At 48.7% G+C, this 25,716-nt stretch overlaps 1 protein-coding gene across 1 annotated transcript in view; it reads right to left on the reverse strand.

Annotated features, from left to right (window-relative positions):
- The window catches only part of MCU (mitochondrial calcium uniporter), a 96,026-nt gene extending 75,081 nt beyond the window's left edge, over nt 1-20,945 (reverse strand). Inside the window, exon 1 of the mRNA XM_075717595.1 lies at nt 20,820-20,945. Coding sequence (XP_075573710.1) covers nt 20,820-20,945 — 126 coding nt within the window. The remainder of the gene's footprint in view (nt 1-20,819) is intronic.
- Nucleotides 20,946-25,716: the final 4,771 nt, after the last annotated feature.

The raw sequence follows: 25,716 nt of genomic DNA on the forward strand, positions 1-25,716 counted from the left end.
CGAGGGCAGAGAATTCATTCTCGGCACGTTTAAGGACCACATCAGATACGGAATATGGCTGATCCGAGGGCAAGGCTATCACCTTGGGCATCTTGGTAGGTCTGATGAATGGACGAGCAAGCAGCTCAGGAGGTTCAAATCCTAATGTGGTTATAACCACATGTTGTGCTGCGTTAACAAAAGCAAAACCGCTTCCCTCTGCCTGCGGGTTGTTTGTCTCATGAGGCCACACCTGGCACCGCGCAGTTCAGTTATGCACACCCGCAGTACAACGGAGAAGTCCGAAATGGAAAAGAGCCCAGGAGAAAGTCCACCAGAGGGTCAGGGGTCTAGAGCATTGGATATATAAGAGGCTACAGTAGAGGTACATTTAAAGAGAGGCTAAAGGCTGTTCAGGTTGGAGGAGACTGCTACATCATCCAATCCATCTCCTACTACTACTTAAAGAGGATCCGCAGGCAAGATGGAGCCAGACTCTTCTGGGGGTTGCACAGCAAAATCTCAAGACACAAATTATTTTAACAGAATTCTCATTGGCACAAAAGAAAAAAAAAAAAAAAAAAGGTGGAAGAGTTATCACGAGAGCTGCGCAGCACCAGACGAAGGAAGCCCAAAGAGAAAGTCAAATTTCCATCTTTGTAGATTTTTCAGAGCACACCCAGACAAGGCCTGAAGCAACCTGATGCAGCACTAAATCCAGCCATGCTCCAAGTAGGTTAAAATTGCCAACCTGCAGAGTTCCCCTCCAATCAAGACTACCTAATCATTTTCAACACCTGTTTAGGCTCACCACTAATTAACATTCATAGGGAAAACTTGCAAAATTTGACCCTCCTTCCAACTTGAACACTGACAAAGCCATGATAAATCTAATTCAAAATATCTTACCATCCTTCAGGATGATTAAATTCTCCATTCTGAAAGTTCCTAATGGAAAAACCCCCAACAAGTTTGTACTTGTCAGACACTGCCATGTTGCAAGCAAAATCACCATCCATCTATGAACACTGCTTTTTACCTAACAGGTGTGATTAGTTAACAATTTCTTTGCCCATCAGATTAGCCCTATCTGAAGGTCCTAATTGGATGCAATTTCAGCTAAGAAGTTACTATAGGCAACTTTTAAAAACCACAATACCACCCCACTGATACTTGGATTTATCCTAACACCTTTTAAATTTTTAATAATCTGCCTGTACATTTTACTTACATGTTCATGCCCTCTAACATCCAAATGGCCACACTGCTACTGAAATCTCCTAACATCGTTCAAATGCCAGGTCCCCTGCTCTACAGCCACAGCTTCCATGCTCTGCTTGGCAGAAAAAGAAGAAAAAGGAAGCCCAGTGTCATGAGCCCATTTTGAAGAAGGAATATCTACCTTCCTAAGTTAAATCACCTGAGAAGTAAGAGCATGTACACCTGCAGTAACCTGTAGACTACCTCTTGCTAACTTAATCCCAGCAGGTCAGTCATGCAGTTGTTAGACCTTGGACTTTTGTTAGAATTACATGGTCAGAAACTTGCAATAAATCCCACACATAGCTACCGTAGAGATCTTAATTTTACCAAGCAGTGCTAAAACAGGCAACGCTACCACTAGTTCCAACAATAGCAAGCACTCCTCATCAGTTCTTCTCAAGCTGATTAAATCTGTATGTAAATTCATTCACTCATTCTATACAAAATTCCTGTTCAGCATAAGGCAAGCTCATGGAGGAACTGCGTTTTAGATTTCTACCAATACCTATTCCTGCAGAAGCAGCATTCCTTTGTAACTCCTGTTTATGCCTGGATGGCATATACTTTCTTAAGGCCCCACACAGACTGGCACGATCTTGTTCCCTTTGGAAAAAACAAGATACATACAACTTCAGGTTAATTAGTTGACTTGAATTTTGTCATGAGAAAAACAACTTTAAAATTTTTAATAAAGACTTACCCAAAACATTTGCTAGTAACATTTGTTTAGACTTCTGTCTCTAGGAAAATCCAGATAATCCTGCCTGCACAATTGCGTTGAAGAGGCAACTGCAGAATTTTCAATCTGACCTATTTGTTAGCTTGAAAACCAAAAATAAAACTGACTTTGTAAACAAGAGGGAGGAATTCATACATTTTAGATCAGATACTGAGGGTTTTGGAACAAAAACCACTGAACAACATGTGTTTACCTGTTTATCAATGGAGGACTTTGTATTTCTGGAAGAGCTATAGATGACATTTCTCACAACACATTTAGGAAACAAACACAACGATAAAAGCCCTACAGCCTAGCCCACGCAGAGGGCACAGCTAGGGACGTACAGCATGCGCTCGCCCGTCTGCCTTCTCACACTCAGCATGGTCTCAACAGCCAGCTTTCCTTTATTCCGAGTTGGATATAATTCTCTGTATTTACCCTAGCAGATAGGGTGTACACTCAGGTTTTGGCAATACTTTTTTTTTTTTTTTTTTAAAAAACACCATACTCAGCACACTATCACACAATCCAACTAGCAGGTAGAAACTTGTGTAGTATGACCGCGTAGTATGACCTTTATTTCCTTTATCCAACCACTTGCATACTGGAAAACGCTATTCTTTGTCCCTTGCCCTGCCAATATAAAAGGCTCGCTTAGACCTAAGCGCACACATAACCACCAAGACATCACGTTGGCTGTAAAGCTTCCAAACGTTTTCTCCCGAATTAGAGATTTCTCGCAAAGTTATTACTAAAGTATAAACAAGGATAAGAGCCTCTGAAAATCTCCATGCCATAGTTTTCAAGTGTTATGCACTGCCTTTGAGGTCTGGAGAAAGGCTGGAAGAGAAAACAAGGCTTGCAAGGCAAAAAACACTATTGCCCCCAGGCCAGCGCCCTGTGGTAAATGGTGCATTCTTTCTCTACAAAGAATTTCTTTCTTACTTCCCCCAGCCACCGAGCATCCTAACACCCCAAGCACTAGCCCAACATAACAAGATTAGAGGACGTAAAATTACAACGCAACACATTAAGTAACTTGGAAGGCAATTCAAGCAGAAGCCCAGAGACCTCTAGGCAAAAATAACCGTATCACTTACCGCACGCCGAGGAAGGGGAAAGCCGACGCCAAGCGAGGCAGTGCTGTTCCTGCAGCCTTTTTGCTCTGCTCAGCCCACGCCTGATGCCAAACCCCAGACTCGTCAGGGGAGCCAGGACCCCTTCCACAGGTGCTCCTTGGTCAGGGCCATTGCAAGCACAGCTGCTCCTCATGGACCTAAGGGGCACCAACCCTCCCACCAGCAATGGGGAGCCTGGGCCAGGTGGGACTGGGCCCTCCAAAGGCACCAAGGTCAGTCTGGCATTTTCTACGCAGCTGGTTTTGCCCTGAGCACTAAGCAAAGCTGCTGGAGGGACAGAAACATCTCCCCGTAGGAGAGAGAGAAAGACAAGGCACAACAGAAGGGATTGCGTTGTGTTCCCCCCCTTGGTACTTGTATTTCTTTTTTAAACCCAATTCCCTTAATAGATTAGCAAAGTGGCTAATTGGTTTAATCTCTATCCTAACAGTTTGTGGATTTTTGCCATAAAATGTTGAAACTTAGTAAGAAAAGGTTTACTAGCCGTTGCATGGGAAAATACCCAGCTAAACACTGCAATGGTAGAGGCATCCAATTTTGGAAGCTATATAAACTCCCTTCCTTGTAGGTGCTGGAAAAGAGGGATAGTTTCCCCAGCTGGTAATCAGTTGTGCCCTTCAAGCTTCCTGCGCTCTTCCGAAGCGTACACAAATTGCACGCTTCCTTCGCAGCAGCAGCCACGCTGGCGTAACTACTACGCTGCATACAAATCAAGCTCCAACCCTCGTGCTACTGCAGCCACGTGTGGAGGTTCGAGGCCACAAAGACAACTTCCTGGAGCACAACAGTGCTAATACTGTAATTGCAGAGGTCGTTATTCTTTATTGCCATGTCGCATAAGTAGACGTGTCATCAGTTCATGGCAAATCCACTGCTGATACAATCTCTGAAAAATACAGCCATCTATTTATTATGGACTATACATCTCCAGCTAGTAAACTTAATGCTAATTACGTTTCTTTCATTTAGTGGTATTAAATAACGATCCATTTCTGCTTAGAGAGCTGCATAAAGAAACCCCGTACCAAAGCAGCCTGGTGTCGGTCTGTTTGCGTGCTGCTATGGTCACGGATGCTCAGCGACACCGGTGTGACGGATGATAAACTTCCTTCTTTCCAGCTCACACTTGCAACATGAACTACTCCACAATCCCAAAGGCAGTTTTAAAATCGGAACAAAAAGCCAGTTTAACGTCGTAGGTCAAGTATCCTTCAAGAGGTCCAAGAAGCATGCCGTTTACTCCAGTAATGACTCAAAGGTCACCATTCGAAGGGCAGAGATTCTTAGAAACCAAATATTTACTTACAGAAAACCTGAGAGCATCCCCACAGCCCCACCTCAGCCTTCTCTGAAAAGCAATTTTGCACCCAGACAAGGAAGGATTCATAAAGCTGAAGCACAGGAACTGCAGAAATTCCTTCCTTCGAGGCCTCTCTGCCACCGGCGACTACCGAGCCAGCGTGAAATAAGTTATACCAGCAGGTATAACCCAGGCAGGGTCACCCTGCAGCTCCTGCCTCTTAAGCCACACTTAATTATCCTGACAGCCTGGAGAACAGCCAGTTGGTCATTCTGCACACTTTTATCGACAGACGAACACACAAACACCAGTTTTTGCTAATGAAAAGCAGGTACGAATGCCTTCACACCCTCTAAAGGGAGATCAGAGCGGTCCTCCAACCCAAACATTAACTTTTCCTACAGTAAACAGATAGAAATCAGAGCGTACTGTAACCATAACCACAAAATTGGTGAGGCTGTGTCCAGCCCAACATTTCCAGCTTCATGAGGGATGCCTTGCAAAGCAGTTTGTTGCCAAAAAATGCTTTCGAAGAACCCAAGGAAAAAAAAAAAAAAATCACGATGGCCCTGAAACTCAAAAATTACAAGTAATTTTCCAGTTTGAATGTGGAATCAGCAAAATGTAAGGGAACTTACACCTAAACTACCCACTGCACAAACAGACATGGGGTATTTGATCTCATCTGAATTTATAAAACAAGAAGCAAGCCAGAAATATTTGATGCTGAAGCCCTGCTCAGTTCACTGCAAGTGATTTGTTAGCAATACTTATGGCGTATCAATTTAAATCTGCATCACAGCAGTCAGCCAGATTATGGTTTTACTGACAGTAATTCCATGTTATGATGAGATTACCCTAGTTTAGAAAAGTAAGTACAGTAAGATAAGACGTTTGGAAGCGCATATCTTCAACTCGGTGTTCCAAAAATCAGTTTCAACAAAATCTGAATGAAAACCACCCCCAGAAGTTTTAGGCTACCCAAAAACCTCCCAGTAGAGCTCTAAGAATTCGAGTGGAAGTAACGATTCTTTCCTAAAATTACCGTCAGTGAAAGGTATGAACAAAATGTGTCAACCAACAATGCTCTAAAACATAGTTGTTTGGGGATTTTTTTTTTTTTTTTTTGCTATTTCACATGGATTCTTTTACAGCTTTTATTAAGCAAAAATTAATTTATAGAAATGTAAGGCTGGTAGTAACCAGCACACAACAACAGATTATGGCTTGTGCTGGATCAAGTGGACATTTTACACCACTGTGTACTCCGTTTGGGTCTGTCTTGTTTTTTTTTTAAACTATGCTTGGTGGAAGACAGAAGAAAAGGGAGAGGACGGGGAGAGGTGCAAAAGTGAGACATATTTACGATTGGAGGCTCTGGAGCATCAAGTCAGCACATTATATAAAATTAATCTTGCCAGTTACTGGTACTTAGCTTTTTCAGCAAGGAAGGCATTAGTCACAGTCAGTAGCTCTACAGAGAGGCACAGCATCTCAGAAACACCGGAACAAGCGCTAGAAAGAAAGAAGGACGGCCTGATGTACGAGGTGAGATTGCACCTCGTTAGACGCACACCCGTCCAGAGATACAAGGGAGGGCACGCCTGAGACGGCAGCAGCAAGGCTACCTCCAGCATCACAGGGACTGGAAGTAGCTCTTAGCAATCAAAAGAAATAGTGCTCAGTGGACTAAAGAGGTCACAAGGAGCGCTGAGGGGCTTGTTTCAGAGATCCAAAGGCAATTTTCATTTAAGTAGCCGCTGAAGGCGAAAAAACCCGTATGCAACAGTTACATTTTGTTCCACAGGATCCAGGGAGATTCCTTGTCTCATGACAGATGAGGCAGGGACTGCTACTCCAAAGAGAAGAGGTCCTGTACTCCAAAGAAAGCACCAGACACTAGATTATACCTACAAAAACTAATTCGTATGGTCCACACTGCAATGTAAAGGTGTTTCCGATAAAACATCTTGCCCTATTAGCAGTACTTACAGCTGAGGAACCTCGGGATGCTTCCCATGCAACTGATAAGAAAAAAGAAACAAGAAGCTTTTAGTAGGAAAGGAAAGCTTCACATTGCTTTGTCATGCGTTTTATTCAACTTTATTATTCTAAATTCTACCTGAATATTACCTAAAAGCCGTTCTATAAAGCAATGAACGCTAGCTAAAGCTGACAAAAAAGCAGATCATTTGCACTGTCGCTCCAGTCATGGGAAGGCATCATGAAGGCACACCTTCCCATCTCCCCTCTTCAGGAAACAAGGGTTAATACACTGCGTTCAAACGTCGAGCTTCACAGCTCAATCCTAATTACTGTGGAGAGGGAAAAATAGTGAATGGCTGATGAGAGCTGTGGGTAGAAAAGAAGCGAGCATCTTCTCAGAGACTGGTTATTTTTCTCCTGTCGGATTATTTACCTGCAAAGGCCACATCACAATTAAGCCTGCAAACAGCAATTATAACTGTTAAAAGTTAAGATGTTTTATGTTGGGTCATGTGGAAGGTCATGCTCCTTCAGACTCTTTTGGAAAAGTGCAACTAGTAGCCCCACAATAACGTGGTAGTCTTATTCCCACTGCAAGGATGGGGAAAACACCCCTACTGCTAGATAAAAGCCCTGGCAGAAGGAAAAAAAAAGTGTTTCTGATTATGAGTATGCTATTAAGCACTGGGAGAAAAAGTAACATTGGAGCAACAGCACTAGAAAGACTAAGTGGTGAGCAAGAACAGCATCTTTGCACCAAAGTTACCAAAATATAAATCAGGAAGTGCTTTGATGTGCCATCAAATTCCCATACTTCTAATAATAATAATAATGATGATAGATGGCAAAGCAGAATACGAACAGATGACAATAGTTCAACTGCATCTTATTCTTTATCTGCCTTTCTTTTTCCTTCCCCCCCCCCCCCCCCTTTTTTTTTTTTTTTTTTTATTTTCTGCCTGGAAGTCTCCTTCTCCTCTAGCTTGGAAAACAACTAGCTTCCCAGTGAGTCAGTAAGATTTATTTGATCAACTGAAGTGCAGTATTGATCAACTTGAACTTCACTAACTGATTTAAAAAAGATGAAGTTATTATACTTACAATGTCCTTTTATCATGTGTAGTATTTTTCAGTTCTGCAATGAATTATGTAGGTATTTTTCACGGTGAGAGCTGGAAGGATTTTTACATTCAGGTAATATACAGTAAATCAAGACTTCTCTACCAAGCAGTTGCACAGATTTCCAGTGCTTATCTCATGTTTATGTACCAGCTCTTCGTGCATCTCAGCCTACAGCAGAAGCTGAGGGACTCAGCAAAATACCATTGCAGTAGGAAAGAAGATACAGTAACAACAACGACAAAAATACAACTTTTCTTCTATTTTGACTAGTTCTATTTCTTCAGACAACAGACAAGCTAGAGGTAGATCTGTTCATTCATATAAGCTTCAGGCTGGAAAGCTTGCAGAGACTGCTAATGAGGACGGGAAATCCTCACATAACTCGGTGATTACGATGACTGACAATTAATATTAAGGTGCGAGCTTCATCCCAGCGCAGAGATAAAGCCAGAACTGGAGAGCTGCAGCTGTAAACACGACTCATAAAATGGTAACTCTAATCGCTTTAGATTAAACAAGTTTCACGCGTATTATTTGCAGCGCTAACAAACCAAGCCAGTCACTAGCAGGTAAGTATAAGGGTCTTCAAATGAAGTGTTTCAGAGAGTGCTTTTTCCAAGGCAAACTGTGGCGAAAATAACTCATGGAGAAGTGTGTTAAACTTCCTCATGCTTACAAATGGAGAAAAAGGGAAACACTTTTGAGAATTAAATTAGCCTAACCTAAAAAATAAAGATTCATGAGATACTAGTTAGTACTATGAAAACTGAAAGCGTCCTGAACTTGGAAATTAGGACAATAAAAGATTGAAAGCCTTTTTTTTTTTTTTTTTTTTTTTTTTTTTGCTTTGTTTTCTTTAGAAAAGCTTGAAGGAGGCAGAGTAACAGAGCTGGAGCGCATTAAAAAAAAATTACCAGACAACAGAGGGGGGTTTTTTTGTGTGTGTGTGTTCAGTGGAAAGGAGGTAAGGGTACTTTACTTTTTAGCCAAGGCTAAAAAAGTAATGATAAACTTGAGTAACGATCCGCACCCCTAGCGAGACGCAGGTTTCCACAGTCGACTTCCTTAGACACCCATATACAGGGTCCCCATGTACTCTAGGGTGTCTCAGAGCACTACGCTAGCAATTCTGCTTTCTTCATGTGCCTGCGAGCCATGTATTTCCACGTTCCCAAGACTGTAAGAAAACTTGTCAGTGTTCACGAGTCAGAATCCTGCTTGAAGCATCAACAGCTCTAACTTGGGGCTAGAAAAAAAATCACATCCTCAAGGAGGCAAACAAAGCTCTGCTGCCATCCAACTCGTATACTAACTAGTTGGAATACACAGTGAACATGAAGATATACCTATTATTTGCTTGTCACATGGCGATGCAGATTCCATCTAGCGTAGAAATCCACACAAATTACGTAAATACTGCCTTGAGAAGCACTGTGGTGTTTCAACATTGTAATTCCAAGAACAAACAGTGCTCTATGGTGCACTCTATAAAATGTCAGGCAAATCATAGCAATTCAGCTTTATGAGTGTTGCCAAATCTCCTAAATGAAAGTAAAAGCGTCGATAAAAGTGTTTAGGATTAGTCAATTAAACACCTACCTCTCTTTGAAGGACAAACTAAGAAATTAATTACATCTGACTGACCACAATAACAAACAATTCCTTAGAAGAAAGAGAGTGCTTGTTTTAAATGTTGAAAGCAACACTGTTCTGTGCTTCGGTGTTCTCATCTATTCCTCTCCTCTTCACTGACACTTGACTAATTCAGGGGAAACCCAGTTCCTAACCTTGAGGAGTAAGACTATATCAAACCAGAGCCTGGTTATTTTTCAGCACGAGACAAAAAGAAGCCTGAATCTCTCGTCCGAGCCACCAAGAGCAGTTTTTACCTCCATGCTTGCCAAAGAAGTAGGTCATGAAAACAGCATCTCCACCAAACTCACTGCCCTAGATCCAAAGCCCTTGGCACTCTACTCGAACTGGAGCTGGGTGTTACCAGCACGCTTGGGACAGGAGAGAGAAGGATGTCCTGCAACAGATATAATGTGTGTATCATTGCCTGCAAAAGGAAAAAAGCATGATGCTGTAGCTACAAGCAGACATTCACACAAAAAGAGGGGCTGCTACGTAGAGAAAAACTGAATGGCGTACGGGAACAGTCAACAGAAACAACCCACCTTTGGAGAAAGATAAAAAAACCAACATCTGTTCAAAATGCTATTTGCAAAACAATTCATTTCACAAGTGCCCGTGTGTTATTAATGCTTTTCTCAAAGTCCTTTCTTACAGCATCCTTGCCAACTCAGAAGACCGTATCTGCATAGTCTCATATCCTGCCCTACTCAATCTAGCTAAATAATGAAGAGGAGTACTTTGGGAAACTGTTTGTTTAAAATTACTCTCTTGAGCATTAAATGCCAAAAGGAAATATGGAAATGGTCACTCCTACACACACGAGTGACTAGCTGATTCAAAATTGTGATTTATTTTTAATGAGTACATGTGCAAATCTGAGTCATGTTCTTTATCTTTGGATAAAATTATTCTTAAGATTAATTTTATCTTGGACACCATCACTCTATTCAACTTTGTGGTCAGAGAAATCCGTGGCTTTTTGGCTTCAAACCAAAGGTCTGGTTTGGGCCATCGGCTTCTTGTTACTTAGCAGTCGGACTCGGGTCACCCTGCCAAGCAAGTAGGAATGGGTATTTCAACACATGGAACTGTTTCTCCCTTCAACACCACTTTTCCAGGTGTCAAAAAAAAAAAAAAAACCCCAACCCACAAATAAACAGGTCCACAGTGAGACCCTAAAAGTAAATGTTTCAAAATCTCTCTCCCTTCAGAGCCTCGCCTCACCTGTCTGGTCAGTAAATTCTGTGAACAATATGCAAAAGCATTGTAACATGCTTCTGAAGAGCGCAAGAAGTTCTAGCAACAGCCTTTTTAAACGATGAAGAAAGCTCCATTAATGAAAAAGCTTTTCAGGAAAAAATTGCTGCCCCAAAGCAGCAAAGTTACCTCCGATTAAGCAACCTGATATTTTGCAGCAGGCAGGCTGCAAGTAAGCCAGTACGTTCAATCTCATGCGATGCTGCGGCCAAAATGGAGTCTGGGTATTCACGTAACGCTCACTCCTACTGCCTTGCCTTCCCTTGCCGGGAAATAGTCTCAAGCAACGTGCCCTCTGCTCCCTCAGTCCTTCTGCACGATGCGCGGCGCTGAGCAGAGCCTGAATGAAAGCCAAGCAGCGCTCCGTCCCGAGTTTTCCAGGCAGTTCGTGAAGTACGAGAGTGGCTTATCTGGAACTTGCAACAGGAAGGGAAAATTCTTTAATATAGTCCTTTGATTCAGAGGGAAGTATTTGGAGTTCGTTTCATTGCTAGCAATACACGCTGCCGGTAATACAACGCTTCTTAAGGTAGAGGGCAGATTGGGTTCCATTGAACCCCTTACGCCAAAGCCCAAGCGAAGAATCCTGCTCTCCTATTAGCTACGATGCCCCCAAACTCGGAGAAATCCGTACAGCGCTGGACTAGCGTAATTATCCAATCTACTCAATATTTAGACAATGGGATTTCTGTTATCATCGCCTTAGCAACAAGTCCCTGGATAACAGGAACAGCCTTGCAGCAAGCGGCAGCCTCCCTCGGGAGCTCTTTCCGCAGCAGATGCCCTTATGCATCACAAACATGCCACGCTCTGTCATCCGACGCAACGTTCCACTCCCCCTTTCCCCTCCGCGGGAAGCCAAGAGGATTTCCCAAGTCACGTGGCAAACTGGAGCGTTTTCATTCCAAAAAAGGAACCGCGGTTTTTTCCCCTGGGAAGTCACTGCACTTTTTCAGCTCGCTGTTATTTCAGGAAGAAATGACTTTCTCTGCCAGCCTTCCCCCTCCCATCTATCCCCCACACAAGAATGTTTCTGACAGGTTCCCAATTAATTTAAATTACTTTAAAGAGGTTACTGCTGCATTGTATATTGACTGTGTCTGAGTTTTGTCTAGAACCAGAAAGCATGAATGGGACACGGTATATCAATTTGTTCTCAGTGGTAAGCTTTACGTACCAGACCCCAGCTATTGCTTTCTAACACACAACTTGAAAGGTTCCTGCGTCACTCTTGTGCTATCTTGGACAGCCCAGTTTCTCTTAAAATCTTCACTTGTCAGAGGAGTATTTAAAACACTCGCTTTTGGAGTTACTTTGCCAGTCGGAAAACTCACTATCATTAAATCCAAACATCTAAGGAAAATTGCATACATAAATTGTGAGGATGTATTTTTAAAAAATGGTTTTAAGTGGAGAGAAGCACTCAATTTCCTTTTACAATAACCTGTCATAACTACTTTCTTTAATTTCGAGACATACCTTAGAGTCCACTATTCTGATTAAATTTCACAGCCTGCATTCTGGCTGATGAACATCCATTTGCTATTCATCCTACAGATTTCAGCCGCAAATCAAAAAGAACGCAGCATCATTAGAAGTCATCTTCGGCAGAAGCAAATGAGGGCTTAGGACAATTATCACCGTGCCTTAACGAGGGGGTCTACGGTACATAAGCCAAGTGAAGGTAGGTGTGCAGTTGAAGGAAAGCACGTAGAAGAGCAGAGCAGCCGACAAGGAATAAACAGTCACGGTTCAGCAGACACCACCAATTCACGTTTCAGCTGACAGCGAGCAAGCCCATATGTCAAGGGAGTACCTACCTCCTGCTCATCGGAAGCTATACCTTTTACAAACTATTGACAAAGCCATGAATTTACAAGGACCATATGTCGGGTTCTAACTGAACGGCTCTTCAAGTTGCTCTCCCAGCCATTTCCAAAACATCCAAGTCTCAAATGTAGAAACAAGCCGTCTCCATTACTACGTTCAGGGAACACATTTTTCCTTATCAGCTCCAAGGTACAGTAATAATTGACATGAGCTCATCCAAATAAACTCACTATGCAGCTTAGGGAAACATGACGTTCTTTGTAACAAAATAAAAGAAGGAAAGCTTTGCCTAGCATGGTGCTTCTCAAGGTAATAGAGTGACGCAGAACGGAGCAAACACAGAGCAACTTTAGACTCTTTGCCATCAACTGACCTAGAAAATTGGAGGATGAGCTGGAAACTCCCCTCTCAAACTGGAAGGAAAGGATGCTGCTTGCCGGCCACCAACCCTACAGTCACTTCACTCATGAACTGCTCAGTGAGCTTCCCCACCTGAAATTGCATGCACGTCGATCCAAGAAATCCAGTTATTTTGCATTCCTCCTTCTAACCCGGGTACGTCAACTAACTCAAGTTAAATCCACTAGCAAAGGTATCCTCACCGAACTCCAGGCTCAGGTGCCCTGCAGTGAGCAGCTCTCTGCGGTACCATCCGACAGCGCTCAGGTGTCCCCAGGTGTCCAGCTCCGAGGTACGTTGCAAAGCCAAGGCTCACCACTTTTATCTGGCGACCATTCTCCCCCAGCCCATTTCTACAACCTCACACCACTTGGAGTCTGCGTAAGCTTCGGATAATGGAAGGAGCAGCAAGCTACATACATATCTTGGGACCTATGCGATGTAAACAAGCAAAGTTGTTACCATAGCATTATTCCAAAGTCCTCTCAAAACAGCAATACGTTCCGCAAAGCTTTTCTTAAACCCCATAAAACTTCTTAGGCTATGACTTCAGAGTGAATTATTTTATTCCCAGCAGGCTGCAGGACAGAACGCAAGACTGACAATCACCCAGAGGGTATTTTATGGTGGTAAGCCCCCCAAGTAGATCCTTCCTAAGTTATGTATCCAAGTGAAATTCAGGTTTTAATTATCCCAATAAGCAGTTTCAGAGATCTGACAGTTTCCTCGCCGCACGGCAGTCCCTTCCTCCTGGGGAAGCCAACAAAAGCGAATCGCTGAAACAAGCTTCTTCGCCGTGTTTTTTTCCTGTCCTGCTTATGCAAGTTGTTCTATATTTCCTAATGCCTTAAGAGCTGCCAAGAATGCAGAAAAAGATAGCAGACATGCTTCGTATTTTACATGAGACATAAGCGATACCCCATAGGCTTGCCCTACTGGAAAATCATTCCACATCGCGTTCAAGTGCTGCGTATTTTCATCTTCATTAAAATGACATCTCATTTTGATGACCAATTGAGACCTTAATAACAGGAAGAAAACCCTTTGCCAAAACTTTAATAGAAAAGGGACGAGTAATTTTCTTTTCATCATTAAATACTCAAGGACAAAACAGTCCTTAAAGCCAGATCGCTCTAGCTCGCCCTCAAAAAGCGAGTACCAAAATGTGATGAAAACCACCATCAGCAATATCACAGGTGGTCTCTCACTCCGAGAGCACTCCAGACATTAGAAGTATTCCTCCATGGTGAGCAGAGAGCACACAGTTTCATCTAAGAAAATTGTCAAGGACAGATCCTTATTCCACGCAGGGCTACCAGAGGCCATGGGAGCAGAAAGCAGCAGTTGGGATCTCAGGAAGAGTGACCACCAGCTGACACTACAATAAATAAGGAAATAAAATAAAATAAAATAAAAAAAAAAAAGTCACCCAAAATCTACAACCATTTCTACATTTCCATGGACCTACAAATGGGAGAGTAATGTAAATTACAGATTTGTGTCACCTGTATGCTATTTTACAGAACGGCAAACAAGTGACTCATAGCACTAATCTGAAACGAAATTGTAGAAGTTATATTTCACCCTCGAGACTGGGTGGGACCTGATCGCGCAGAAAGTTTCATCTTTAGGATCAGTCTAAAAACAGCTTTAGAAAATGAAGAATTTTTTTTTTTTTTTTCTTTTTCTTTTTCAGCCTTGACTGTGGTAAGGAGAGCTAGACCCACCCTGCCTGAGGGCAGCTGAGAAACACTCCCCATAGGGAAAGAGATCTGTCCTGAAATTTTTGTATTAACGACTGGATCAATTTTACCATGACTGTAACTTCCTTTCCCATCACAGACCCTACATACAAAGTCTTGATTATTCCCCCAGGCTGAGTTATAAATTAAAAAAAAAAAAAAAAAAAAAGTAGTATCATCAAATAATTGTCAAAAAATCCCAACCTACTCCTTTCTATACAGCACTCCTCTTTCACATAAAGAGAGCCCTGGAAGGGTGTTCTCTGGACACTATCGAGTAAAGCTTTTTTCCTATTCGCTAAATGAACAGGCACAGCAAAAACTACAAAATGCCCTTTTTTTTTTTTTTTTTTTTTTTTTAAATTCAGCCTCCCTTCAAAACTCAGTTTTCTCTGTAAGAATGAGTATGATTAAGAGAATGTTTCACACACTGGTCATCCCCCTCTAAATTTTTGTTTGTGGAAAAAAAAAAAAATCCCAACACAATTAACAAAAAAGCTAAAAAGCATGAAATTTTCAACTTAGTACTAGTATCTCATTGCTCTAGAATTAGCTAAGGGCAGATTCCCTCCTCTCATTTGAAGTAAAAACATTGAAAAAGTTTTCTTCCCTTCTGAACCTTTCAAAATAGCATTGAGCCGTAGCCTTCCCTGGGGCAGTAAATCCGGTATGAGGCAGCAGACCTGGCTTAGCCGTGCATTTTAATCAATTTAGGCAGCACTGGAGCGGGCAACGACAGCCACAAGAAATGGTTACGCTTTGGCCACCCTCTGCCAGGGCGAGGCGAGCGAGGATTGAGCGGGACAGCAAGGGTGTGCGCGTGGGAAGGAGGCGAGGGAAAAAGCAGGAGAAAAGGGAGGTTTGGCGGAGAGATTCATCTTCACGGTCAAATCAACTCTTCCTATGGCTTCCTTCACACCATAAATGTTCTGCTGCGCTGGCGTTTATTTATGTTGCAGCGCAAGCCACGTCCCATCCTGACTCCCGAAGCGACACCAGATGCATCTCTTCCTGGTCTGCAGCACGCATGCCACCGCTCCGAGGGATGTCCCAGCATGGGAGACATTTGAGGTCGGGGGAGGCAACAAGCGCGGCCAAAGATCCGGCGAGAGCAATTGTTTTACGCCCCTTCAAACCACTGGACAGCCACCAGTCCTTCAGCTTTTTCATCATTCATTTGAAAATTATCACCAGCGGTGCGCAAGGTCAGAAAAACAGAAGCTCAGTTAATTAAAGCGGCCCGCCAGTTTCCATCCTCAGCAAAAATACAGACACCCCGCCAAAATAGTCTTCCAAGTCTCACCACCCTTGCTGCTACGTGCGTTTCGTGAGCCCCGAGCTTCATCTGCTAAATAAATTTCTTTCAAGAGATGGGCAACAGTAGAGCAATAAACCGTGGCTTGTGACAGCAAGGGGCTTGGGGTGGCTACAGGGACCCACCAGGGAAATTATTGCCATGCTGCTGAGCAACAGCTTCTCTGGAAGTTGATGCCGCAACAGTTTCAGCCACAGCATGGGGTGCGGGGAACGGTCACCAAATGCGCATTGCGCGTACGCCAAGTAAAGGACGGCTCCAGCACGACGTCCGTTGCGCCTTCCTCCCGGGGCTTCTCGCATCCCGGGACACCTTTCCTTGGCACAGAGTCCTCTCGTCTTTGCGGGACACACTCTCTGCTGCATCCTCATTACAGGGCTACTTGCACCAAAATCCTTGCTTGGAGGACCGACTGACGCAGCCCATCCTGGTCCTCATCCGGAGCAGAGATAAAAACCTGCAGGCTGCCCGGTAACTACTTGAAATTTGGCTGCAGTTCAATCAGGTTCGATTTTTCCTTTTTAAGCTTAGGAGTCGTCAACTAGGAATAATTTTTCCTGATATACCCAGAATTGCCAGGATTAACTACCGTAGGAATGCCACCTACAGCCAAGCCCTTGATTTTCTACAGGTATTATTTTCCAGATCTGAACCAGCCCATTACATACCAATCCAACGTCACTCAACCACTGGCCATACACCCTAAGAAACTCATTAACAAGAGATTCTCATCTTTGTAGGAAGAAAGCCGCAAAGATTAGGCATTCAATACGCAAAAGCAGAGCATTTTACTTAAGGCCTTTGTCTGCCACCGCGTATTTGAGAAACGTTTATAGCGTACTTCTTTGCCAACCTTTTTCACAAAGGACTGCTTCCCAGCCCCACCGCATCTCAGCGGTGCGGAGCTCTCGCCGTTGGCAGCTTGCCCTCAACACCCACGGTACCCAGAACAAGCAGGGGTCAAAGAACGGGCTTCCCCTTCTTCATAAGGAAGTTTCCTCCAAGGAACATCCACTTCCCTCCTCTCTCCACGCTCCCCTGGGGGCAAGCGGTCTAACAGGAAAATAGCAGCAGTTTTTCTATTCAGCACCAGAAATTACAGCAGGACAAGGGCCTTAATTAGTAGGTAGTATTGTGATTTACGGCTGCAATGCTTCCCACCAGCTTATAACCTAGCAGACGCCACTAAACTGAGAAACGCCACCTAATCGCCCACCAAGCACTTGGCTCCATCCCGGTTCCGCTCCCGTTGCTTAAAAAGTCCGTGTGCAGGACCGTGCGCCCGTACCCCATGGCACAGCTTCTAAGAGCCCAACCCTCTGCTGAGCGGCACCAGCCGGGCTCCTCCTCGCCACTCTTGCTGCTTCTCCATCCTCCGCCACTTCTCGCATCTAGCTGGCGTACAGAAAAAGAAACCGCGCACAATACTTTTGTTCCACCTCATCTTGCTTGATGATACCAACTTTTGCCATTTCTGGCCTTCCCACCAGCAGAAGTTACCTTGGCCCGATGAAACAAACTGCCTCTCTCCCCTCCCGCCTCCACACGCGACCTCCCGGCAACGCAGATCTCCACAGCTCCCTCCCAGCGAGGAAGCGCTTACAGCACCAATTTAACACAAACACCAATTCCACTGATGTTTCGCTCCGCAAACTATCCGGCCGTGCTCACCTCCAAAGCCGCAGCCGTCCACCCCGCTCCCCCCGGCGTTGCAACCCCTCCAGCCTACTTCTGCGGTTTCTCCGCTGCAAAGGTGCTTGCTGACTTTCTCTCCTCCTCCACAAGGCTTCCTCCGCTCTCACGTATGCGTAAGCGAGACTGGGAGAGCGGAAAGAGGTGCAGCCGCAGATACTTCTCCTATAAGTCCATTTAGTCAGCCCTGCCGTATTCTTCCGACACTATGGATGCTCCAGCCCTACTTGCAACATGGTGACGCCAAATGGCTCTCTCCTTGCCGCTCGCAGTCATCCTGCGAGGCACAGCATCACCTCTTTCAGAGAGGAAATTCAGGAGTATCAGCAAACGCTTCCTCCTGCCTGCTTCCTCCTATTCGGAGATCAATAACTGAATTTCTCATTCAAATGTTCCGCATCCTCCTCCCAAGGTCCCTCACACCCCGTGAGAGATACCGTTCAGCCAGGAGAGAACGTGGAGACTCGCCGCGTCCTCCGTAACCCCACATCGATACGCTGAGCCCGCTGACCTTTCCCAACTCTCTCAGCTTTCAAAACTCCTAAGCAAGCTGTGAATGCTTCATTCAAGCCCTGTGTCTCCCAGTATAACTGTATTCCCGCCTGGACCTTCATAAACCAAGTATTTATTCAAGAGTGCGGACCTCCTTGCCCTTGCTACTGTTTGATGTTATCACAGCCTCATTCCTTACCCTTTACCCATCCGGAGGGGGTTGCTTGGTTTGTTTTAAAGTACTGTTCTCCCACAGCAGTCCGGTCAATTGGTCCAGGCCCTTCCAGCATATTTTATATCCCTTTGGAAAGAACTCATCCATAAGACCATTTAGCATTTCCGCCCTGCTTCAAGAAAGCCCATTTAATTTATCACCTCTGCCAGAAACCAGCCATCCTGAGAAGTAACTGAATAGAATTATTGTACTAAAAACAATACCGCACAGACATAGCTAATATAATCACTCTATTAATTACACAAACTCTTCCTACCTTTTGACTCACATCATCTATCGACTCAGGCAGCTTATACGGTCCAGTCCTGTCACAGAGCAGGATCAATTCTTCATCAGCCCTAACGGATTGATGTGAGTCTAACCTGTCCTAGCCACCTCCAGTAATGAGGATTGAACACCTTTCCCAGGAAATAATTCAGCATTTCACTGCCCTTACTGTCAGTAAAAAGATTCCCAGCACCTAACCAAATCCCTCTTCTCGCACTGTAAGCCCATTACTTCTCCTACCCAACACAGATTTTTCTGGTTTTCTGCCTCTTTGCAGCAACCTCCTTTCGATTTTCTCTTTATTATGAAGAGCTCCAGTTCCTGTAATTTCCCCTTGGAGATCGTTTATTCTAGCATTCAGCAGCTCTCGGGTCTCTACTCTCTCCCACCAGTCCACATAGTTTCTCAAGCGCAGCGCGATGGAAAGGATAACTCATCTTTTCTGCGAGAAGATAAATACGCACATTACGGATTCTGTCAAAAGGAACAGTCAGAATACCGGGTACCGACCTGCTCCGAGCAAGCTTGCACTTGGTCACCAGGTTCACAGGCACACTTTGCCATTTAACGCCAACTGAGCTGACTTGCGTACAATCTCCCGACTGAAAAGGGAGAAAACCCCCAAAACTAACCACTGCAACACCACAAATGGCCAACAGCCAAGCTGCCAAAAATCAAACAGCATAACCCAACGGGTATCAAAGGCAGAAGAACTTTCTAACGATCGGTCCGCAGGACACAGGCGAAATCCTCCTTCTTCCCCGAGCACCTGAAGCAGACGGCTTAGCCAGCGCAATTTTCGCGTCCTCCTGAGCGTGCCCACACCGCTCAGCTAGGGCCACAGCGGCAGCAAAGCATCCCAGATGAACGCAAGAGATTCGGGATATTTTTTAGTGGTTGCTTTTAATCTTCTTGTACATTTACTGCTACGCTTAGCCTGATGAGCGGAATCAAGCACGAATGTCTTTGTTAAATTAATCGCAAAGGTCAACTTAAATTTAGATAATTTAATATTTTCCGGGCGAGAGAGTGCAAAAAAGCGACAACTTAAACGATAACTCCGAAAGCTGAAAAGGCTCTTCCACACCTGACCGGAACCCGGGGTACCGCTGGCCTCACTTACCGGGTTGGTATTTCCAAAGTCTGAAGTCAGCGCTGCACAAGCCACACTTCACGCACGCGAACGACCGCGCGGCAAATACGGGACCGATGCCATCGAGACGCTCGATAGCGACACAACCTCCGGCATCCCAGCGCCGTGACAACGTGCCGACGCCGTCGGGGGAACTGCCGGCACCGTGAAGGCGCAAGGCTTCGCTGCTCTGCGAACAGTGCCCTAGCGCTCTATCTGCCGTTCCAGCGGAGCTCGGAGCCCTGCTCCATCACCCCGCTACCGCGCGATCCGGGTGCCTTCCCGCAGTTCCGCGACGAGTTGCTTCAGCAGAACAACAAGTGAGTGGCAGGTGCGCACCTCCGACGGCAGCTTTTTTTTTTTTTATAGGCAGCAATAAAACAGATTGTGGCGAAAGCTAGAAGAGTATCCCACCGTTACGTACTGTTCCCTTAGTTTAAAGAGATTTTTAAAAAAAAAAAAAAAAAAAAAAAAAAAAGGAAAATCACCCGGTATTTTTAGCAAATCTTTCGAGCTCCAAGACGCAACCTGCCGCCTTTACACGGATTTTTTTCCGCCCTAAGAGACACAGTAAGCAAGGCATGTGCTGCCAGCCTTCTCTCTTCTGGCGAAGCCACGAAGCGCGCTGCTTCTGCCGGGGAAGCAAATAAAAAATTGCCTTTTGTGGGGCTTTTTGGGGTTGGTTTTTTTTTTTTGCACACGCAGCCCTCTCGCGAGCCACACCGACCTGGAGGGCACCCCCTCGGGGGGGATTTGGGGAGCCCCCCGAGTGCCTCTCCCCTGGCTGACCTTGAGGGGGGGGGGGGGGGGCGGCAAAAAAAGAGGAAAAGGAGTAAAAAAAGGCGGTGAGGACGCCGTGGGCACCGCCGCTCGCCCTCTCCCGTCCGTGCCCGGGGCCCGCGGCCGACGCCCGACCCCCCCCCCCCCCCCAAACCGGGGGTACCGGCCCCCCCCCCCCCCCCCCCGCTGCCGCGGCCCCGCGCGCCACCTGGCGGCCGCGCCCCGCCGGCACCGACCCCCGCCCCGGGAGCCCGGCCCCGGGACCGCGGGCCACGCCGGGCCGCTCCCGCCCCAGAGCGCGGGGGGGGAAGGAACCGGCGCGGCGCAGGGCGGGGAGCCCCGCTTCTCCCCACGGCGGGAGGGCCCGGCGAGCTGCCCGCCACCGGAGAGGGGCCGGGGGCTTGCGCTCGGCGACGGCGCTAAGGAAAACGCGCGCCCCCCCCCCCCCCCCGCCCTGAACGCCGGCGGCTTGCCGGCACCGCGCCCGCCTCAGCCGGCCGCCGCCTGAAGGGCACGGCTGCCGCCTCGCTCACCGTCCGGTGCCGCTGCTGCTGCTGCTGGCGGCGCCGCCCCAGCGCCGGGAAGCAGCCGGCTGCCGTCAGCGCGGCGGGGCGGCGGCAGAGGAGGAGCGGCAGCGATCTGCCCGCCGTGGCCGCCATCGCGCCGCTGGAGCCGCCTCACGCTGCGGCGGCGGCGGCGGTTGCTGCTGCCGCCCGGGCGGGAGCGGGGGGGGGGGGGGGCAGCGGGGGGGCGGGGCCGGCCGGAGGCGGCGACCAATCGGAGCGGCCCCCTCGCCGGCCCGGGGCTCGTCAAGCCAGGCCGGGGCCGCCAATCGGCGCGGCGCGGAGGCCGTGCCCGGAGAGGCGATTGGTCGCTGCCTTCCCTCCCCCGCCGGCGGTGGGCGGGGCCGCGCCCGGGCTAGAGGGCAGGGAAACTCCTGGGCAGGGCGCCGCGGGGCGGGGCCGGGGGCGGGGCCGCGTCGGGGGCGGGGCCGGCGAGGGGGCGGGGCCAGCCCCGGGGCGGGGCCGGGAGCGGCGCGGGGGGGTGCGGGGTGCACCGGGGAGGGGTGCCCGGGGGTGGGGGTGCAGGAGGGGAGGGGTGCAGGGAGAGAGGGTGCAGTAGGGGAGGGGTGCAGGAGGGGAGGGGGTGCATTAGGGGAGGGGGTGCAGTAGGGGAGGGGGTGCATTAGGGGAGGGGGTGCAGGAGGTGGGGTGCAGGATGGGAGGGGGTGCAGGAGGGGAGGGGGTGCACCGGGGAGGGGGTGCATTAGGGGAGAGGGTGCAGGAGGGGAGGGGGTGCATTAGGGGAGGGGGTGCAGGAGGTGGGGTGCAGGATGGGAGGGGGTGCAGTAGGGGAGGGGGTGCACCGGGGAGGGGGTGCGTTAGGGGAGAGGGTGCAGGAGGGGAGGGGGTGCATTAGGGGAGGGGGTGCAGGAGGTGGGGTGCAGGAGGGGAGGGGGTGCAGGAGGGGAGGGGGTGCACCGGGGAGAGGGTGCGCTAGAGGACAGGGGTGCAGGGAGGCGGGGTGCAGCAGGGAGAGGGTGCTGAAGGGGAGGGGGTGCAGGAGGGGAGGGGCTGCGGGAGGTGGGGTGCAGGAGGGGATGGGTGCAGTATGGGAGGGGGTGCAGTAGGGGAGGGGGTGCAGGAGGGGAGGGGGTGCAGTAGGGGAGGGGGTGCAGGAGGGGAGGGGGTGCAGGGAGAGAGGGTGCAGGAGGGGAGGGGGTGCATTAGGGGAGGGGGTGCAGGAGGGGAGGGGGTGCAGTAGGGGAGGGGGTGCAGGAGGTGGGGTGCAGGAGGGGAGGGGGTGCAGTAGCGGAAGGGGTGCAGGAGGTGGGGTGCAGGAGGGGAGAGGGCCCAGTACGGGAGGGGGCGCAGGAGGGGAGGGGGCGCAGGAGGGGATGGGTGCAGGAGGGGAGGGGGTGCGGTAGGGTGCAGGAGGGGAGGGGGTGCGGTAGGGTGCAGGAGGGGAGGGGGCGCAGTAGGGGAGGGGGTGCAAGAGTTGGGGTGCAGTAGGGGAGGGGGCCCAGTAGGGGAAGGGGTGCAGGAGGGGAGGGGGCGCAGGAGGGGATGGGTGCAGGAGGGGAGGGGGTGCGGTAGGGTGCAGGAGGGGAGGGGGTGCAGGAGGTGGGGTGCAGTAGGGGAGGGGGTGCAGTAGGGGAGGGGGTGCAGTAGGGTGCAGGAGGTGGGGTGCAGGAGGGGAGGGGGTGCAGTAGGGGAGGGGGTGCAGTAGGGTGCAGGAGGTGGGGTGCAGGAGGGGAGGGGGTGCCAGGAGACAGGGTGCAGCAAGGGAGGCTGCAGAGGCACCACCATGGCCCTGGGGATGCAGCATGGGGGAGGCGCGGGGATTTGGGGTGCCAGGTCAAACTGGCGTCCCACCCCCGTGGCAGTTTCAACGACTGGGATAAAAAGTGGGTGACCAAAATACATATATATATATGTACATATACATTGCAGAGAGAGACGGACGTGCACGCGCGGTGGGCCGGGCCGCCAGCGTAGCCCTTGCAGCATCTCGGCTAAATAAGCACTAAGTGCTCGGTTCTTTCTTGAAAGGTGATTTACTCGGATTATTTTTCTTAGAAAAGACTTTTCCCTTCAGCCTGGGAGTTGTTACTGCCGGCAGCTCCTTTTTCATTCCCAGGAAGGAATAGTCCGGAAGGGAAACCAGCCTATTACTTTTCATACTGAAAGTGGCACCAGAATTGCTCGTTAAAAAATGGAGCGTTAAAAAAATATTAATGCACAAGCGGTTCGCACGTGCAGCAGTACCATTACAGCTGAGACTGAAACGAAGTGCCTTGGCATAAAGCAGCTGCGATCCTGTATTTTATTATTTTTTGAAGCTGAGGAGCCCGAGCCCTCATTGCGTGGAGCGATCAGGACGCACTTTCTCCTCGGGAGGCGAGGAGAGGAGGATGCTCGGGAAAGGAGAGTCACTGGAAATTGATGGTGCGAAAACAGTGACAGGCTGGAGGTTGCCGAAATCATCAGGAACAGGCGGGCTGAGGCGCTCTGGCTGTTATTTTCCACCTCTGTTGGCCACCAAGACCTTCTAAAAATACGGAGGGGAGCACGACCGGGCGACGGGGTGGCACGGACGAGCTTCAGCGATCGCCCACACCATGGCAGCACCCCGGTGCCTTCCTCCTTCCACCCCCGCCTCCCTCCAGCTGCCTTTTCCCCTTCCCCTCCTCCTTCCCTTTCCCCTTTCTTTCCCAAGTGCTGCCTTCCCGTCCTCGCAGACGCTGAAGGGTTGTTCTCGGCTTTTCCCCGGGCGACGTTGTTTTGGAGCCGCGCTGCTCGCCCCCGTGCAATCCTCCACCCAAAGCCAAAGTTTGCACGGCTACAGGCTCCTTTCCGCCTGGGTTTTCCTGCAGGGATGGGTTTTCCCTTCTCTTTGCCGGTCGGAAAAAAGTGGTTGAAGCCGTCGCGTCTCAACTGTGTCCTTCGGGAAGGATTTACCTACGGCCTTTCCAGCGTAGCACGTTCAGCACTTTGATAATTATTTGCTTTTTCTTGCGAGATCAAGGCAACCTATTGTAGCAGCGGCTCTGCGCTCCACTTCTGGAGGGCAAGCGGCAAATCCCACCTCTGAGGGCTTCCCGGGTCAGAAAGAGCAAACGCTGGAGGACAGCAGCTTGCTGTCAAGACACCAACGCTGCCGAGACAGGCGGGAGACAGCCAGTCCCAAGGGCACGCAGCCCAAGCGCCTGCAAAGACAAATTTGGATTGAACCTGTGCTCAACCCCTCCTTGTGCTATTTCCTTCCACGTTGAAAATTGGCGGCAGGAGGAAAAAAGACTTTAAAATGAGGGTTTCGCGCGGCACAGGCCTCTGCAATGAGGCCGGGAGCATCCGCGCTGGAAGATGCTGCCACGCGCGTCGTGGACCGCAGACGGGGCGTCCCTCTCCGGGGGCATCAGCTGCTCCCCGGTACGGTTTGCAGCATCCCCACACGGTGGGATTAAAAGCCTGAAAATGGCAAAACTGGGGTTAATGCAGCCCGGAGGAGGTGGAAAAGGGAGATTAGAAAGGCAGGAAAAAGGGAGGAAGGAAGTCCCCAGGATGGGGAGGGTGCTGGGGAGGGCAGCAGATGCAGTCCCAGCGGTGGTTTGGGGCAGAGCCATCTCTTCGTGCCGTAAACTCCCCAGCCCAAAGCTTTTTTTTTTTTTTGGCTGGGTGAGCAGAGACGCATTTGGGATGAGCCCTTGCTGCCCTGCCCGGAGGGTTTCCTACGGGGGCTCGGTGCCAGCAGCCCCAGGGGAGGGCAGGGACAGGCGCATCCAGCAGCCCCTGGGCTGCCAAACCTGCCCCGGCCGCTCTCTCCTCCTCCGGCGGTCCAGATTGCATCTTTAGATATTCATTTCTCTTTAAAGAGGAGCCGGAATTGTTCACCTGAAGTCATATTTTAGGCAGAGTTTAAACATTTCCAAGGGAGTATTTGACAGAGGTGGGGGAAGACGGGCTGCAAGCGAAAGCGGAGCGCGGCACAAAGGCCAATAATTCCTTAGCAAACCTGTGCTCAGCACGTGAGCGCTCATTGCCGCCCCGTAGAAATGGGAATTAAACGCGAGCCCTGAGATCAATACCCCGTGCAATTAAGCGAGCCGGCAGGGAGCGGCTTCCCGAGAGTACAGGGACCAGAAGAGGGGAGAATCGCGGCACCAAAACGCAACCCCGACTTCTTAGGTCAAACAGCTCCCGGCACCATGCTAGGAGCAGCTTCCACCCAAGTTTTACAGAAGTAAAGCGCAGCTGTGCCGAGACAGCGCGCGGGCAAGGTTCGTGTTGCTAGAAGGACTCTTTCCCCCCAGCACACAAATATTTCCCTGGGAAACTATAGGAAGAGACTGGATAAAAGAACCGTTCCTCTGCCGTGCAGCCCAGAGGCTGGTAAATGGCCGCAGGATGAGCCAGAGCCCCCGCTGCCCCACCAGCAAAAAAAAAAAAAAAAAAAAAAAAGCAATGCTAAAATGCTGCTGGTCCTCCTTGCTTTTCCTGGCAAGGTTTTTTCCAGCAGAGATGCGGTCCAGGCATCGGAGCAAGGCGGACGATACCCGCGCCTTCCCTTTGCTGTTCGCCAGCAATGAAAAGAAAATCAGGTATTTAACGAGGCTTTGTCCTGGTGCTTATACTTAGAATATTGGAAAGCTGTTCCCAAGAAGAACTGAGAGGGAAAAGCACGCCAGCGTTCGCAATTAATATTATTGCCGTGAGAAAGACTGAAGTGGAAAGCTAAAGCCTCAAACCCCATCAACCAGCCCGACACTGCTGACGGAGGCATGGGTGCTGTCCTCCCGCAAATAAAATACTGATTTAAAAGAAAGCGAGCGTGTGATGAGCCATAGGCAAACCCAACGCTTCGGCTCAGACCTGAGCAAGCCCCGAAGTGCTCGGATTAAAAAAGCCGGCTAGCAACAAAAAAACCCCA

Source organism: Pelecanus crispus, chromosome 10 (assembly GCF_030463565.1).
Source record: "Pelecanus crispus isolate bPelCri1 chromosome 10, bPelCri1.pri, whole genome shotgun sequence".
Taxonomy (NCBI): domain Eukaryota; kingdom Metazoa; phylum Chordata; class Aves; order Pelecaniformes; family Pelecanidae; genus Pelecanus; species Pelecanus crispus.